This window comes from Phoxinus phoxinus, assembly GCF_949152265.1.
Source record: "Phoxinus phoxinus genome assembly, chromosome: 7".
In the NCBI taxonomy this organism is placed as follows: Eukaryota; Metazoa; Chordata; class Actinopteri; order Cypriniformes; family Leuciscidae; genus Phoxinus; species Phoxinus phoxinus.
The window spans coordinates 26,202,039-26,220,914 of NC_136882.1; the positions used below are offsets into that span (position 1 = coordinate 26,202,039).

The 18,876-nt window shown below is 39.1% G+C and overlaps 1 protein-coding gene across 7 annotated transcripts in view; it reads left to right on the forward strand.

Annotated features, from left to right (window-relative positions):
- klf12b (Kruppel like factor 12b) overlaps positions 1 to 18,876 on the forward strand; it is an 80,042-nt gene that overhangs the window by 9,788 nt on the left and 51,378 nt on the right. Inside the window, exon 2 of one of the 7 annotated variants that reach the window (XM_079618391.1) lies at positions 12,150 to 12,326. The exons of 1 other annotated variant lie outside the window; for it this stretch is intronic. In XM_079618391.1, the coding sequence (XP_079474517.1) occupies positions 12,245 to 12,326 (82 nt within the window). In that variant the 5' untranslated portion in view covers positions 12,150 to 12,244. Of the gene's footprint in view, positions 1 to 2,186; positions 2,393 to 12,149; positions 12,327 to 13,837; positions 13,904 to 13,969; positions 14,104 to 18,876 lie in introns of those variants that run through there. 5 more of the 7 variants (XM_079618394.1, XM_079618392.1, XM_079618396.1 and 2 more) reach the window with 5 other exon arrangements.

Genomic DNA, 18,876 nt, shown 5'->3' on the forward strand with positions numbered 1-18,876 from the left:
ATGAACCTCCTAACCACCTCGGTCCCTGGCCACATTCAGACGCTCAGATTGACAGAGTGGGCCGGCAGCAGTCTGCTACCACTTTATCAGACTGTAATATTCCCACTTTTTCCTATCCAAAATTCATTCAGGTTTGAGAGGTACTTTGGATCATTGTTGCCAAAGATTTTTTGACAGTTCTTCTGAGTGCGATATGTCACCCCTGAAATATTTTTTATTTTTTATTTTCCTCTTTGACATTTGTTTCTTTGCACTGTCATTTTGGATCAGCAGTGTCACATCTGAGTAACCCAGAGGAATTGTTTTTATTGCTCAGAGGGGTTCCTCTTTAAGGGCTCAGGAGACTTAATCGAGCTCTCAGTTAGGTTTCTTTCAAGTGTCACCAATATCTGAAATTTCTGAGAAACTAAAATAGACACAAATGTTAGGCTACTACATAAATAAATAAATACAATTAACGTGAATATCTCAGCTCAGGTAATTGGCTCAATAAAGGCTTTTTTTTTACACATATCATTAGTTATTTTGAAATCTCTGACAAATCTGAGCACCGTTTGTAATATTGTCAAGATCTCTTTCTCTAGAGAAGTTATGTGTCGTTACTACTGTATCTTTGTCTCAGAAGCTGATGTAAGCAGAAGACTCAATTTGTAATCAAATGTAAAATAACTCTGGATAGTCTTTTAGTCCTGACTAAATTAAATGCATAGGCTATTAATCCTAATTCCTTACAATTGCTATCTTTTGTTGTTTTGATGACAAAATGAATGACAGACACATATTAGGCTGCTGTCACTACTGTTTTCATTATTCTGTCACATGCGTTTTATGCTTATAACCATTTGTGGGGATGTCCCCCCTTTATGTTATGTGTAACTTCTTTTAATTAAATAAAATTACTTTTTACTTTTCTTTTAAAAGGTTTAAAAGTACTTTTTCTCTTACTTTTTTTCTACAAATGTAATTGTTTACATACTGAATGAGTATAAAGCTGTAAAATGAATGTTTATTGCATAGCTCAGATAGTTTGGTCTTTGAAGGCTCTGATAACGAGTTAATTTTGAAATCTCATACATTTGATAGTAGACTTGATTTTTGCTATTTCTTTGAGCCTTTTTTAAGAGAAACAATTGAAATTTAATTAAATCATATTTGTGATTTTAAAAAGAATTCTTATGGGCTTGCAGTGATGGGCTAACAATAATAATTCATAATTCAGTGTTATTTGTGTTAAGATTTGTCCGAATGTTCTTCTGAATCGATTAGAGCACTGAACCAAGTGTTTTATTGCTCAGAGGTCGTTCTTTCAGCATGTTTATTTTATTTATTTATTAGTTTTGTGCAACTTCATCTCAGATGTTTCTCCCAAAATTCCTTTGGAGAAGCTAAAAGTCACAAATGAGACAAAGTTATAACATTGTGAATATCATAGCTCAGATAATTTGGTCTCTAAAGGTTTAATTCATTTAGTTTATTTAAGTTAATTTTAAAATATCAGATTTTTGATTGTAGACTTAAAGGGATAGGCTAGTTCACCCAAAAATTTAAATTTGCTGTACTCACCCTCAGGCCATCCAAGATGTAGGTGTCTTTTTTTAATTCAGTAGAATAGGCAAAACAAATGAACATTATTTACAGCATTATTACCTGCAATCGTCAGCCTTGGCAAACGGTCCTGAGCGCGTTCATGGCAGTCTGGAACGCAAGCTTGCTGTCGCATAATGATACAGGAGCTCAAACGTTGGGAATCTGTAAAAAGTAAATCTTCCCGATTGAGATCGCGCAAGCGAATGTACTGTAATCTTATTGTTTATATGGGTTGCAGCAATTAAGTAGCACTTTAAAGAACAATACAACACGTGCGTCCTCCCTCTCTGTTGTAAACGAACACAGCGTCAGCTCACGTCTGTGAGTTCGCTCCAAAGCATACGTCATTATGCGACAGGAAGCTCGTGCTGCAGAACGCGCTCATGACCGTTTTAGCCGTTAGCCATTTTCTCCCCATTTATTCTTAATGCTGACCTAAATAATTTAGACTTTGCATACATCCTGTTTGTCATTTTATTTTTCTTATGGATTTGCAGTGTCAGGCTTGAGGTGAAAGTGTCACATTTGTGTCAGGAATGATTCTGGAGAACATCAGAACCAATCAGGCACTGACGACCACTGGTCTTTTATGTTCTTAGGGATGAGGATACACTCCGAGTGCCACATACGCAGGTGACAGTGAGGACATGAGGCTGGACTCTGTCCATATAAGCGTGCCGAGAAGCTTCAGAAGGTTTACGGTGAGCTACTGCCAAAGGCTGGCTCTGGTTCCCACAGCCAGTCCCCAGATGCCCAGAGCGAAGAGGGCAGGGTGCCTCATCTGCTGTGCAGAGAATACAAATAGGTCAGTCAGTGTTGTAGAGGAGGGGCGGCCCTGGTCAGGAAGCCCTGCCAGATGAATTCCTCCATCAGACTTGATGGTGAGGGCCATCTGCTGCAAATGTGGGGGAAGTCAAGCACGAGGTTGGGCGATGTCTCCTGTTAGCCTCTCACACAGGAAAGGGAGGGATCCGGGTGGGTGGTTGTGAGAAATAAGAGTAAAGGAGTTTGTGAGCAAGGTTCGTACGTCAGTCAAATATAGTAGAGCTCCACCCAGCACTATAACCGTTAGAAAGATTCTCCATTGTACTGAGATCTCACGTAAATGCGAACTTAATAATAGGCAAGTTAGAACAAATGTTCCCAGGTCTTTCATAATAGTGTAAATAATGGAGGTATACACAAGCACAACCATGCTGAAAGATAATTAAACTTAGAGGTGGGCGAAACAGGGTAGAATGATGCCATGGCTTGCAAGTGATCCAGTGTTTTTAGGCTTGTGAAGAAAAGCCATATGTAACTTGATGAAACCTTTTACTTGAGCTTTCTCTTTCATTTTCTTAGTTTGAATTTGTTGCATTTTTATATGAGCCAGGATTTACCATATTTGACAGAGAAAACAATGGAAATGTGTTCTAATAGTCTAACATCAGGTCTGCTGGCTGACTGGATGTGGATGATGTTAAAATGTGGTTTTCCTTTGAGATGACATGCTAATTGTAGCAGATTTATGGCTTGTTATTAATGGCACCATGAATATTTCAGTTATATTAGGGACCAGAACTGAAGACCCCCTGTGGTGAAAAAGTTTTAATTTTGTTTTCATATCTATGTGGTGTTTTTTGAATATGCTTTAAGACAAACCAGGTGCAAATTAATCTATCAACACCATTGTTGAGAATTTTTTCCTTTAAATGGCAGTGTACCGAAGACAGTCTCAAAAACACAGTTTGAAAATGCCCCTAATTCCTACCATCACAAGTATGTAACCAATCCCGTCACCGTGCGGGGTGGATCTTTTCCTGTCATTGGTTAGGAATCATAGGAACTGGACAGTGAACTTCGCACTGGAGCGTTTACCAAATCTGTTATGTCAATATTATATTATTACATTATCAATCGAGGGGGCTTAGCACCGCATCCTCAAGCACCCAGAACCGGGCCTGCCTTTGAACACTCTTCCTCTTCTTCTTCTGAATCAGTTTCTGGTTCAAACATATATGGATGAATTAAACCAATATTTCCACTTGCCACTGTGAAGCGTTCACTACATTTGACCAAGTGGATCAGTTTGTCCGATCTGGTGTGATTGAGTGGAGGTGGGGAATGATGTGCATATTCAAGGGGTAAAGGAAGCAAGAGTTACATTCAAGCTATTTTAAGATATGAAGGAATTATTTTCACAGGAAAAAAAACGTTTAAATATGTCATTGCGATTATCAAAGATGAGTTTTAATTGATAAAATGATTGACTGCAGGAGGACTTGAATTTATATGAGAGTTTAGGGACATTTTCAGACCTGTAAATCGTTAGTTTTGTACTTAAACATGGACTTAAATTGTAACAATGTTGCATTTTCTTATTGGTTCAGTTGTTATTGGGTTGTTTGACTCGCTAAAGTTTTGCTATCACAAGGCAAGTCGCATGAGTAAAACTGTCTTCTCATTGGTCAGAGTGCACCTGTGCCAGAGATGGTCTTATTATTGGGAGATACGAGGGTCCGTGGCTCTAATTCTCACATTACAGCCTTGACGTCATTGAATTTCATTCAGAGTTGTGCGACAGTCAATTAGTGATGAGAAGTTCGGATCATTTTACTGACTCGGGATCTTTGAATCTTTTTTCAAGTAATTTCTTTCATTTTGTTCATTTCAGCAGAATATAATTAAATGTGTAGCCAAATTCCTTATACTTACACAAGTGTTGATCACATTTCAAATAAGAAAAAAACTATAATGCAGCCAAGGTCAAATTATGAGAAACAGAAATGATTAATTCATTGCTTAGCTGGGTCATCAGGCTATGCAGTCTGTTAGTTCACCTCACCTCCCGATCCAAGTTGTTCGTTCTTTTGTCACGTCACATCTCCATAAGCTGAAGCTAAACGATCCCAATCTGATTTCTGACCTGTAATGCGGCCTGAATCATAATCATACACTGTTCATTCGTTGGCCAGAGGAGAACTGGCACTTCCTCTGAGCCTGGTTTCTCCCAAGGTTTGTTTCTCCATTCTGTCACCTGATGGAGTTTGGTTCTTTGGCACTGTTGCCTCGAGCTTGCTTAGTTGGGGACACTTATTATTCTTAATATTTTTGATCTGCCTGCTTTGAAAACATTATATGAGAGAACTGAACTGAGCTGGATGATGAAATTGTTCTCCAGAGCGGCTGTATCGATAAATGAACTAAGGGTACGTTTACACGACAAGGATGTACTAAAAAAAACAAAGAGAAAAAATTCTCTCTTCTGTATAGATGACAACATTATCAACGTGATTTCCGTTCTCACAGATTCGCGAAAACTACTAAAAACGCTGTATTATGCATGCCAGACAAGTAATTGGCAATGTTCCTTTGTAAAGATATACGCGCCTGCGCACATACTGTACACAGGTAAAAACGCATGCCTATAGACTAAACACGTAATACGCATGTGCATGCTGTCACCGTTTTTGAAGTTTACACAGAGATGATAACGGTATCGTTTTGTAACTTGATTTTTGAAATCTATTTCAAAGTTTGTGTTCTCAGGCAAAACGGTGTTGTTGTGTAAATGACACAACCCATAATCGGTTAATTTATTGCAGTGCACATGCGGGAACTGCATCAATAACAGCTTATACGAACGTGAATGACTGACTAACATTAAAGTTTGCAAAACAAATCTAGCTCAATCCTTCATAATTTCTCAAAGTAGTACAAACAACAGACAATGAATTAATAGACAAAGTTTAGGTAATAGTGGCCCACAGCTGCTTGGCAGAACTATTTCAGTAAGACAGTAATAACGTGTGTTAGCCGGAAACACAAAACTACGCATTTTGAACACCCTGTAGAAAATATTTACATCAATAATGAATCATATTTACAGGTTGTGATTCTGAGGAGCAAGTTGGTCCACATAAACTGACCCATCTTCCAAGAGCAAGCGTTTTTGCGAATCCTGCGTTGAACTCCCAGAACACAACAAAAGATTGGAATTGTAGGCTACTGCTGTGGTATCGTTGAAAAAAAGTTTTTTTAACCACTGATTCTTCGCAGCCTCATCATTCGGAAGTGAAAATAAAACAAATTTACTTCCACAGCAACAGTGTCTTCTCGACATAATGTTTAATCACACGACAAAGCTACAGTGTTTGTGGGCGGGTCAAGTTGTTCGCGGGCGGACAACGTAGAACATAATGCGAATGGGTTTTCCAGTGACGTATAGCCATAATGCTGTGCGATTCGAAATTCCGGTTCAGAGTCGATTCTTTCTTTTAAGAGACAATTACTTTATTTATCGTGCACTTTCGACTTTACACAACTTTGCAGGCCGTTAACATTCACAGACAGCTATATTACACACTGCATGAAAGGGAATATTTGAAAACCCATAATATGGGAAGTCATGTTGGTTTCATATGGTTTTGAAAATGACACCACATTACCATAAAAGACTGACCTTAACATTTTTTTATTTTAGTAAGTAGTGAAGCAGTTTTGTTAGAATATATTTTTCTAAGAAATAATAATAAAACATTATTGAAAGCTATAAATAATGTTTTCTTTTCAAGAATATATATTTATTTTTCAGTGAGGGTTTTTTCTTCATTATGATTTCTGTATAAATGTTTTACTTTATGCACTGGAAAAATATAAATTGCTCATCACAGAAGAGGTGTATTTGAGGCATTGTATGTATGAACTGCATTTTTTTTTTCATTTTTTTTTTTTCAAAAAAGTGAGTGTCACGTCATTGATCCAAATTTACTGTATAAGCTTAACTTAGTGTTTAGCTTAACTAAACACTTTTGCCAAGAAAGTTCTTACTATAACAATGTCCTCATAAACTAACTGTTCTTGTGTGAGTGGGAAAACTTACTTCCAATTTTAGACCTCTCTAATGGAAATTCCTGATATGACAAATTGTGTTTAATCAGCATGTAAAAATAGAAATGTTTTGGTTGTGATGTAATCTAATTGTAATATTCTTTACAGCAATTCACCCCAGTCTTGGCTGCATGCATCTCTTTGAGTGCTTGATTTACATTGGCAATAAATCAAACCCCACTCCTGATTAAGTTCAGAAAAATCCAACTAAAAATAAGCAGCTTTGAGTGACATGCCCTGGTCAGTATCATAAAGTCAAAACAGCCTTCACCAATATGAGACATTCCAGAGTTTTACAGTGATATCGGTTTTCCTGTTTTACACCCGTGCCGAGTTAAAGACACAAAAAGCTGATGAAAATACAGGAAATAGACCCAGTCAGAGTTGAGGGTTTTGCGGCTTGTGGAATTGTAACTCTTGCCAAAATGGAAATATACATGATCTGGATTATAATTTTTGGCTCATACAGTATGCAAGAAATTTAGAAAAAATCAGAATGTGTGCAGAACGCTGTAATCATGCATGCAGACCCGTCAGTCTTTTCTGATTGTAAATACGTAGTGTTCGAGTAAACAGCACTCATGACTATTGATTTGAGGTGTTCACTGAAAGATTCACTGCTCATTGTCTGCACTTCTCCTTAAAGTTAGATGTTTGCAATGCATACCCTACCAAGTCGACTGCTTCCTTACGGTAACGCAGAATGCTTGTAATTACACTGAACTCTTCTGACAAATGCATTTCTTGTAATCTCTCTTCCAATTTCCCACTTGCAACATAAATTAATCATATTACAATTGAACGAGCTGTCTGCTTAATTTTTTTCACTCCATTTCACCGTTGCTTTGCAACACATCCGTCTCTATGATTATTTCAACTGGTGCCAGCAAATGACTGTGACCTCTTTAATTTGGCCTGTGATGAGGGCCCCTCCAATTCTCCACAGTCCCCTTTTAAAGCACAAAAAAGTAGAGAGTGAAAGCAATGTTGTTGCCATGGCTACCTGCTGGCAGCCTCCTCCGTGTACCGAAAGCCCCCACAATGAACAGCACTGGCTGTTCCCAACCCTGAGCCTGGGTGGGAGGGGTGGAGCTGCTTGGAAACAAGGGGAGGTCTCTCTTCAACCAAACCAAGGCTGCTGGCTGGGGAAAGAGCAACAAAAGGTTCAACACAAACCCAATGCTCTCCCTTGTGTCCGTGTGGCTGGGTGATGGGCGCGCTCTGTATACAGTATTTGGCCGCTCAGATGATGCCAGGGGCTGTTATCGGTTCTCATGACAGGTTGATTAGCGCTGCAGTTACATTCAACTCTGCTGAAACTCCCAAAACAAATCCTTATGAAAACTGCCCATAGTTCTTGCATAGCAACTACAGTTGGACTGTGGTATTTGTGTTAATACCACAGCAAACCATGGAGGAGTCCTTATTGCAATGCTTAGACCCAAAGTAACTATGGTTTCTGGTTTCTGCAGTTTGTGTTGAACCAAGGTTAATGTTTTATAAGGGAAGGGAACGTATGTTTTATATAACCATATTTGATGAACTCTGGGGAGACGCACACCTCACTTTTTATTTCAATAGGTTAAGGTTAGCATGCTGCTAGGCTAAAATACATAATACGCATATATTTGGTTAAATAATCAATGCGTTATAGCACTTAAGGTGTGGTCACATTTACCATTGTTCAGATAATTTTCTTGAGCAAAATCCATTTCAAAAGGAATCCACACAATTGGGAATTACCCACGCAGATTTCACAACACGTTAAAATTGTTTCTCTGCATTAACCTGCTGTGTTGCTATGGTCCATACATCGCCACATTATTGGTGATAATAGATGAAGACGATAGACATGACCACACCTTTAGTCTGTTGCAGTAAATTCTGAATATCCCTTCTTTGCGAATGGCATATGTGATCCTGTCTTAGAATATGACTAAAACAAGGTATCTAGGGAAGCATAATTACAATGACTACCATTGAAAGCATTACTGTTATGTCTGGTAGAGAGTCCTTTAGGTTTCGGAACATAGCATTTATCTCAAACCTTGCTAGCAAAATTAACCACGGTAGCCTGTGAAATTCCCAAAAAGAAGAGGAAAATGAGAGAATGACTGTATATTATTTATTAATGAAGTTGGGTAGTCGTATCTACGCCCATCGCAATGCTCAGGTGACTTTGGTAGCAGTTTGCTCGGGGTTAAATGTCAGCCCCGCCTTTGCTAAGTCAGACCCTGTGAGGGAAAACGATCCAGGTAATGGATCTGAGGAGCGGAGATCACATAATACCCAGCCTGGACTCTGAGAACACATCGCTCTCGCTTGATACTTTCACAGCTGTTCTTTGCAAAGGTCCATTTCTCCAGTAGTTTTGTGTGATCCATGAATATCAGCTGTTACCTATATGTTTTAGTGTGTGTTTGTGCCCGTGTTGGCAGTTGCCCACAGTGTGAACACTTCTTCCTTCTGCAGATGCAGTTGCTATTGGACACAGAGGAGGTAGTGGTGGTGTTTAGGCAGCCACCCCCGCTCCTGCCCCTGCCCCTGCCTCTGCCTCTGCTTCTGCCCCGCGGTGATGCACTGACCTTGGCCACACATAGATGCAGACCCGATTCAGTCCCTGCAGCCACACCAGCTAGAGCCCCCTCTTTCTGTGCAGGTGGACAGTGCACACACACAAACACACACAGTGCCTCCTGAAGAGCCCCTGCCCCCGAGTATGCACAAGTCATGTGCTTCTGAACTCCACACTGAAGAACATTTACTGGAATAATACACTTGTTAGCTAGAAAAAGACTGCCTGGTTAAGCACAGACTTCACGCAAAGAACATTTCATGTGCCGTCATACTAGTTAAAGAAAACAATGTTTTTTTACCCCAACAAGTCCCTGATCCTGTTTTTACAGTCATTCTATGGTTTGTGGTCCTTTCTTGGCTTTGCTGTGGTCAAATTGGTGGAAATTTCACTGTAAACCTTCCATATTATTAATATGTGAAAGAACTGAATTTCTAGATTTTAATAAACAATATCATATCTAATAAAATCGATAAAATGTAAGTCGATAACGAAGGTAAACTCTGGACTTTTTTACTCAATATGGATTTATCTAACAGCATATCACACACCAGAAATAAACGCGACAACAGCCATTCAGTGCATGTCGCAAATAAGTGATTTCTGCGCGTCACTGTGTGAATGAACGGCGTGGTTTTGTCTGATACACAAACTCGCACAAATGTGACGCTCACGCATTTTCAGCATCTGCCGTCTCAATATGTAAGCATATGAACACGAGCTTAATATCCATAGCTGCTCTGAAAAGTCACTTCACAGGCTTTTCTCCGTTTTATTTTTTTGATACAAACTACCGATAAAAACACACTAAAACTGAAACCAAAACTGAAAGATCTTCACAAAAAAAAGTCAGAATAAAAACGTCGGTTTAACTCCCGAGAAATGATGACAGAAATGTATCACTTCTGTATACTAAAATAAACTTCTCAAAGTAGTAATAGTAAAATTATTATTTCAAAGGAATATGATACAACCAAGATATGTAAGATTCATACATGTTTTAAATCTATACAGTTCTGTTGTGCAGCATCTTATTTGAGAAACAAATAAAAAAATAAAAAATGTGTTGTAAATGGTTAAATTTTCATGTGATTACATTTTAAAAGCTTGTTTAAAGTTTCTATAAATTCCATAAAGTCCATAACCCAAAAAGTGAATAATGAGTTAATATTAATAAATATTTCAAAATCATGGCAAATGTTTGAAAATGTTTTTGTGTTATAGATCCTAAAAAGAGTAGTATTTTACGATTTGAGATTAATCTTGTGTTGAATTAGCATGGCAGTGAGGAAACATGAGCTTTCTGTCCAGAACCGTAGCATGCTGTTCATCACACTTAAGAGATCAGAGCCCATACAAGTGAAGTGACCAGACAGCATGGAGGAACACCCTGTTATAAAAAACCCTCTTTCTCAGATCTTCTGGCTTGATTTGAGCTGTGAACCTCTGAGCATGACCTCATCCACAAAAGTTCCCATATTGTTTTAATAACTGAAGCAGGTCAAATTCATTCAATTTGAGTCAATTTGAGTCAAATTCAGTCATTGTGTTTAACAGAAACAACTTATTCTGAATGAATTACAGTTTATGTCTCACATCTAACTGATGATGGACCTTACATCCAAAATATAATTTTGCCAGTTAGTTCTCACATGATTCATTTAGGAATTAATTTATTTTTATGAGTTAGATTTTTACTTGTGTAAAAAAAAAGACAAAGAAATACTATGGTGATAACATACTGTGATTGTGTCAGATGGCAATAACATTGTACTGTAAAATTTGCATTTTTTTTCATATACTATTTACATGTAGTACTATAGTATAACCATGATACAAAAAGCATGAAGATACCATGCTACTAGATTCAGAATCTAAAAGTTTAAAACTGAGAAAGATTTTTGTCATACGTACATCACTGGTGTTTGATTTGATTAAAATTCAAAGAATATAATCCCCTAATTTTATAATCCCCAAAGAATATAATTTACTAATTAGCTGCTAAAGTTACTTTAGACGCTGAACCTACCTCTGTGTAATCTGATTTCTAATAAAACTGTATTTCACTATTCATTTTGCATCTCTTTACGAATTATTTCATTTTGAATTAAACAATAAATAGACTCTTAGTCAGTACGCAAAAACAAAAATCTATTATTGTAGTGACAGTTCTCATTTACAGCAGTAAAGGATGTGCACATAATGCCATGATGTTTATATTTCAGTCAAATTTGACTGAATTGGTGTGAAGTAATTCCTTCTCTTGTTCTGCGCAGAACGTACAGAGCAGGCTCACAGACAGCGGCAAGTTACCCAGCAGGAGATGCATTATTGCGCCGCGACGGGTCTCTCATGCAGCCGGGAAATCTGTGTGGCTAATGCGCCATCAACGCATTTCCCAGCTTCTGCACTCTGCCGTAGATCGCTAAGTACTTTGTTTATTGATGGCCCACCATTGCCTTCATCAAAAGCTAGTTCTTCACACTGGGACATTTTGAAGTCACCTCATTGAGTATTTCTGCAGTCACAGCTATCTAAACATTAAAAGGTTGTTTGCTCCAGAATACAAAAAAAAAAAATCTCCCATGCCATTTTTCAACCTTTTTTTTATTGTCCAGAAGACAAAAGGAGATGTTTAGCATTTGGACCAGAGACAGTTATGGTCACCATTCACTATCATTGTATAGAATAAAGCAGCTTGCATATTTGTGTTACAAGAGAGAAAGTCATACAGGTTTGAACAGCATGAAAGAGAATAACTTGACACCCTATCCCTGAAATGGACCTTGTAGACATGTCTTTTTTTAATGGTGAAATAGATTAGGATTGTTGGATGGATGACCGTCACGTTTTTACTTTGAACAGTGCTGGTGGAACAGAAATCTTTGTTAGCATGTAATTTATGGTTGATGTGTAAATGTGTATATATTGGCCTACATGGGCTTGGTTAATCTTATCACCTTACAACAACTGTTTGCCTGCTGTGTAGTTAACCATGGTCAACACGGACATTGTAGCCCACCTAATCGCCTTGGGTCGTCTCTGTGCCACAGCTGTAATCAAGGGTGTTCACTCTTTTTCTATCTATCTTTCTTTCCCTCTCTCCGCTTTGCAGGGGAGCTAAGATGGGGCCATGTTCCCTGGCAGAGTTCCATACATGGCTCACCCTCCCACTGGAACGCCTGATTCCAGTTCAGCCCTTTACAAGACATGCCAGGACCCTTTGTGTGCCAGGCTGGGCTGGGTGTGCGGGCAGAGCGGGACTGCTTCCTCGAGATGTCATTATTGCTGGGTAAATTGCCACTCTTGTCAGAGGCTGCAGCTGGGTGGCATAGCTTTTCATAAAGAAGCATCAGGACTAATCAGCATTAAAAGCGTGAGCAGAGCGGTATTTCAATGCCCATTTTAGTCAGACACAAGGATAAAGGTCTTTGTTTTTTCTTGTGTAATTCACCGGGGGATGATCTTGTATTGATATGTCTCTATGGGTTGTTGTTTGCAGGAATCAATATTGCATCATTCTTTTTAGATCTGGGAAATTTCATCTGCATGTCTCAAGTGCAAAAATGTATGATGTGACGCACCTTGGTGTTTAAAATTAATCTATTTAGGTAATGAACTTAGGGATGTTCCACTGCAGCTTTTAATGGTCAAATTGTCAAAAATCACATACTGTATGATGAATTTCAAACATGAAAACATAATGCAACATAAATAAGCCATTAAGAGATTTTTTTTGTCTGAAAGAGATTAGGTAAAAGCTAACATGGGCAGAGTATTCTTCAAAGCACTATCAATCTCATCAGTTTGTGTGTGCGTGGAACACAAAGTCTATCAGAGATGCAAATTAGCTCTTTTTCCTATACATTAATTAGGATTCCCAGAAGAGCGAATCTGCATCTTGAAAACCGTAGCTGCCTCTTCCATCGCCGAGTCTTTGCAACATTCCCTTGTGCATGCTTTCATAAACAGAAATAAATGGCTTTTAGGATTGAATTTTAGTACAGAGATGCGTTCATAATCTAACGGGGAGAAGTGTCTGGTGACTAATAGAAATGGAGCCAATTAAGAGCTGTGTGTGGCAGACGGTTTCTTACTAAAACATCTTGTAGTACAGACATGAAATGTACTGCGTTATACGTTAAATGCATACAGAGAAGTAGCTTCTTATTGTTAATAAATATTTTCAAATATTGGGATAAATGTGATAAATATCACAATTGGCCAAAAGGCTGATTTTCGACATAATTGCCAAAAATAAAACTGCAAGTGAATATGCTAAATATGTACGACTATAATACAGCATGACAGTTATTATTATTATTAATAATAATAACAACAAAAACATTGTCAATACTACTACTACTACTACTAATAATAATAATACTTACACTAATTATTACAGCATATTTATTTAATAATTTAATAGATTATAATTTACTTTTATTTTAATTGTTAATTTAATTAAATTTAAAAAATAGTTCCATGTTTTCCACTGTTAAGCTCTTTTGATGGTCTGAATTTATATAAAGTAGGGTACTTTTTGTGAGAAAATATACCTCATCTCTCTCTCTCTCTCTCTCTCTCTCTCTCTCTCTCTCTCTCTCTCTCTCTCTCTCTCTCTCCCTCTCTCTCTCTCCCTCTCCCTCTCCCTCTCTCTCTCTCTCTCTCTCTCTCTCTTCCCCTTTAAACGGGGAGGTACTCTAGTGTTTCTCCGCTGCCTGTGCTCAGAGACATGTCGGAAACCTCCCACGAGGGGCCCCGTGTAATTCGATGCATGCTGTTAAAGCTTAGAGTATATTGTCTTCTCTTGCTTATGAAGCCTCCACCCACCGGCCCACCCTACATTTAGCGGATCATGTGACCGTGGTAAGTCATTTGCAAGTACAACAGTTCTCTGTGAGCTCCCATTCATTTCCTGAGAACTGCCCTGAGCAGCTGAGAGGAGCAGAGAGGGGAGGGAGTCACACACAGTGAGAGAGAGAGAGAGAGAGAGAGAGTGAGAGACAGACAGACAGAGAGGACTGTATAAGGAAGACAGTTTCTGTCGCTCTGCAGCTCCTGGTCAGGTCTGTGTATGTTTTATTCTCTTTTGCTTGTTCTCGCTGTTCTTTTCTTCTTTGAATACTTCTGTCTTGCCTTTTTGTCTGTGCTCCGTGCATCTCGTTCAGCTGTCACTGTGTTGTTACGCCAAATGACAAGTCTGATGCTGTCCAGCCTTCTAAAATAATCGTACAATGCAGGTGGTCAAAAACATGATTAAAAAAAAGCAGAATGTCATTTTTCCCCCCCTGTGTTGTCCATCGAGTTTGAACTATGTAGTGCAATGCATAATATAAATGTACTGTAAAGTGGTTTGAAGTGTCTCAGTAGAGTTTTATTATTTCTCTGGTTCATTAGGTGTGTGTGTGTGTGTGTTTTGGAGAAGGTTTAGTTAAAAAAAAAAGACAGTGGTTTTCTGGGTTAAATATTGACACACTGTCAGAGTAGTGTATGCGAGGAAAGTGAGCCGGAGGTTTCTGAGCAGCCACTGTTCCACTTTCAAAAAAGTTTCATCCCCCCCGTTCGGCATGTATGCATGAGCGTAAGTGAGTGCGAGCGCGTATGAGTGCGTTTGCCGATGGCACGTGTATCTCTGAAGCGATGACAGGCTTCCCGGTGAGTGGAGTTACCGTGGTGACAAACTGGGGTAGGAATCAGAGACTCAAGTGGTGGAGGAAGGACAGCGAGGGGGCGGGAGGCAAGCGTTTGTATGTGTGTGCCGGGGTGTTGCATGGGTGGTGTCGTGGATGTCATCTGCTCCTCAAGGAACAGTCATTGGTATTGATGGCTGGCTGTCAGTGGCGGGCTCCTGGTCTGTGGGCTGGCCCGTGGCTGTTCTTTTCAATTACGCCAGACCTGGCCGCAACTGACAGCGAAGGCATTTGTTCACGGAGAGAGTGGTGTGGAGGTCGATGTGCATTTGTGTGTGTGTAATTGTGTGTGGAGGTTGGATTCCTTATGTGTGTGTGTACTTTGGTACTGTGTCCTGATCTGTGCGACTCTTCACAGTGCTAATGTTGGTCACTCAGCCTTAAACTGTGAGGCAGCCACTGCTGCTTAAGGCTATTCTGCCAGAGAGATGAGGTTATTTAATGCTTTTCTGGTTAAGACCCTTGATACAGGACACACTGAGTGTATGTATATTGCCCAAAACACTAGTTAACTATACTATTGCTGCTGATACTATACTATTGCTGCTGATACTATAGGTCATGTTGACCAAAAATGGTATTTAATGGCACTCAGTAACCAAACATTATTGTTGTTATTAACTTATTATTTTATATATTGCTCATTTTTTTGGGGTTAAAGGTTTGAATAATGCCTCAAATTGTGTGACTTGCTCAGGAGAGTACTAAGTGTTCCAATTTACGGTTTTCACCTGGCAGACCATAAAACGGGTGGGGGGGAAATCTCTTAGATTTACATTGAAAGAGGGATCTTTGAAGGAGCGTTTCTTTGAGGTGGCCTCTCATGTCTTGGGTCAGTAAGTAACCACCTAGCAACCACACAGAACAACTTAGCAACTGCATAGCAACATACTACAAACCACTCAGAACATCCTTAGCAACCGCAACCAAAGCCCTGGCAACCACCCAGAATACCCTAGCATTGTGGCAGTCAGTTTTGCACAGACAGGGAGCTCTTACATTCTTTAGAGAATCAAATGGATCAGTTTTTTTATTTTAGCATGTCTATGCTGGTGTTCAAATCTACATTTATTTGGGCGTTGCAACTGTTCATGTTTCAAATGTATTCTATTACAATTTGTATATATATATATACTGTATATAAAATCACTTTTTAGGGTCACAGTTTCGGTACAGTTCGGTATGTGTTTTTTTTCAGGGAAAAAAGGTGTGAAATAAAAATAAAGAAGAACAAATACAATACAAATACAGAGCAAAGATACAAATAAAATAAACAGTGCTTTTCAGGTTTTTCAAGTATCTAATAGTAGTTTCTATGTATAAAAACTGAATAAGTAATCAAAAGTAAAACAAAATTGCATATGATCTTCACTGTATAAATTAAATAAAAATTAATCATTATTAAAGTTACACAAGCTATTCAGTCAAGAGCAGTGAGTAATTTTTTTGTCCTTTGTTGTTTGATTAACATTCCACAGTCTTGAAGTGACAGCAGCCTAATATTCCTGCTGTCACTTGAAGACATAATTCACGGATCCAGTACACTGAAACTGAACACATGCGTTGTCTTTCTCGACCATTTACGTTCACTTCACTGTGTTTACGACACTCGTATGTCACGTTCACAGACATAACCTACTATGTTTGCTAGGATACTTACCAAGACGGGCATGTTGCCAATTTTTGTGTGAATTTGTCCGTTCAAGCGCAAGACTCGAAAGCGAACTCAATATTTGCGTCCTGTCTGAGACGCTACTTTCTGTGTGCGCTATATATGTGTAAAGCATGTTGGGCACTCTCTGATACAATATCCAACCTTTAATTTGATTCATTTGATTCAAGTATAATTGTTTGACTCTATGGCCCCTGTCAAAAGTGTATTGGAGGATTTTATCGGTGGCTTTGAGATAGCAATCAGCCAGATAGAGGGCTCAATAATGGGACCCAATAATCACAGGAGAGCGTATCTTCTTATCACCTCAGCTTTACGTTGCGCTGGAGGATTCCATTAAAACAGTCTCTCCAGCCACACAAGTGGGCCCTGATGGCCATGTGGATCGGGAATTAAAAGGTTAGCACCCTTCTGCTCGAAGGAGCTTCACACAGGTGGGCTGGGGATAGTGAATTATTGATGGAACTTGCCTGAGACTGGACACCTTGCTGAAGGGATTATATGGGAAATCCTCAAAAGACACCCCCAGAACACCCCACCCCAGAGGAAGTGGGCAGGGATTGAAACCCAACCCGGCCCCATCTGTACCAGGCTCAGCCCAGGGGACTCAGGAATGCCCCTGTGGTCTACATAGCTGTCGGCTCCAGCTGATCAAATGTTCAGCTTTGCCCCCAATCCCGCTTTAGTGACAAACAGCTAAAGAGCACAGCACATTCAGAGCGGACATGTTGAGTTAATGTTGGGTTTGTCACCGGGCCTGTCCAATGACACAGAGAGCGTGTCGGTTTAATGATACCCTTCACTGCACTGATGGATCCAGGTGTGCGTTTTGTGTAGCCAGACTAAACTGAGCGATTCTGTGGTGCATACTACGAAATAGTATGAAAAATAATTTGTCATTCCTTATTGGATCATGACATACAATGTGTGTCTGCGCTAAGGCTGGCTTCATGCATGTCTGTGAGTAAACTGAAGCATGTGACAGAAACAGAGTGTGTCCTTCAATAGAGTAATGACTCATAAATGTTTGCCAACTCAGAAAGTAATGTCATGATTGTTTGGAAATACAAGAGGGATGTGGATGCCACTACTCGGTATATTCACTCACTTTCTATTTGATTATTTCCAGATAATTTATTTATAATTAATTATTTCAGAAAACAGTTTGTCCATTTTAAATATGTTACGATCATACATTGATTTATTATTTATTTATTTCATGAACAATTTCAGTCCGTATTCCATCTGACATGTTTCTGAATAAAAGGATGGCCTGAGGTAGATGTATTTATTTATTTATTTAACAATTTTAGGCCATTTTCTATTTGATATATGTTTCTAAGTAAGAGGACGATCTGAGATTATCATGATTATTCTTCAACGTCTGTGTTTAGTGCCCATACAAAAACGAACTAAGAGAAGAGTAGGTAACTACGTGGGTCTTATGATCTCTCTCTTCCTCCTCATTTCAACATTTCGCTAAGCTGACAAAATGTTCTAGTGTGTCCTCTGGTGTGTTCAACCCTTGACCCTCTTGTCCAGCCCTGGTTTGTTTACTGAAGCTGTGTGTGTGGTGAGGGGGGGAGGAATGATTGTTGAACACTCTGGCACAGAAAGCAAGACGTGGAATTCTACATCTACTTCGAGTACACATATTATCAATGACACATGTCACTATTCAATATCAGTAACTCTGGATATACCCTACACTCTTTATTTAGGCTATGTCATGTATTCAGAGTGGTCTTTATGGCATGGATATCTGTACTGATGTTTACATATCCCTCCTTTCAGTTGTTAGACATGGTATGGCTCTTCATGACAGTAAGAGAAATCAAAGACGACTAAACCTGCGCTGTACACTATCTATGTGCTGTTCTCTGCCTGTCGTCATGACAACACCGTTAGCGCACCTATCTGCCGTCCCTTAACCCGAGATGACTTTTGGGAACTTAATGGGAAAAAATAGAATCAATATAATCCCTCAAAGCGTAACAATACATCCAGGATTTGTTGTGATTTTTTTTTAATTGCTCGGTCAGGGGACTCAGAAACCATCAGTAGGACATTCTGAGATATGCATGAACTTTGTTAGCAGTTTTAGGTCCAGCGATCGGGGGGTTGAGAAATTATGCAAACAACATATGGAGTCAATTACGATCCAAAGGCAAAGCACAGCATGCATGGCTCAGCTTTGAGAGACTCGAACGTGAGTCTGTGTCATATAGTATAACTTCCCTCCGGCGACTAGCTCAGACTCGTACCTGGCACTTAATGTTGGATATAAGCAGAAAACGTGGAAAAGTAAACTGAAAAGCAGACGCTGCATGTGAAGCATAAATAGAAATCCAGCTGCTTATTCTATAAAGTGAGGCTATGGTGCCGGAATGGGTCTTTATTTTATTTGATGTTACACCCTAACAAAAGGTTCAATCTAAGATTATCCTGAGTATGTATTTATTAGTTTTTTTTATTAA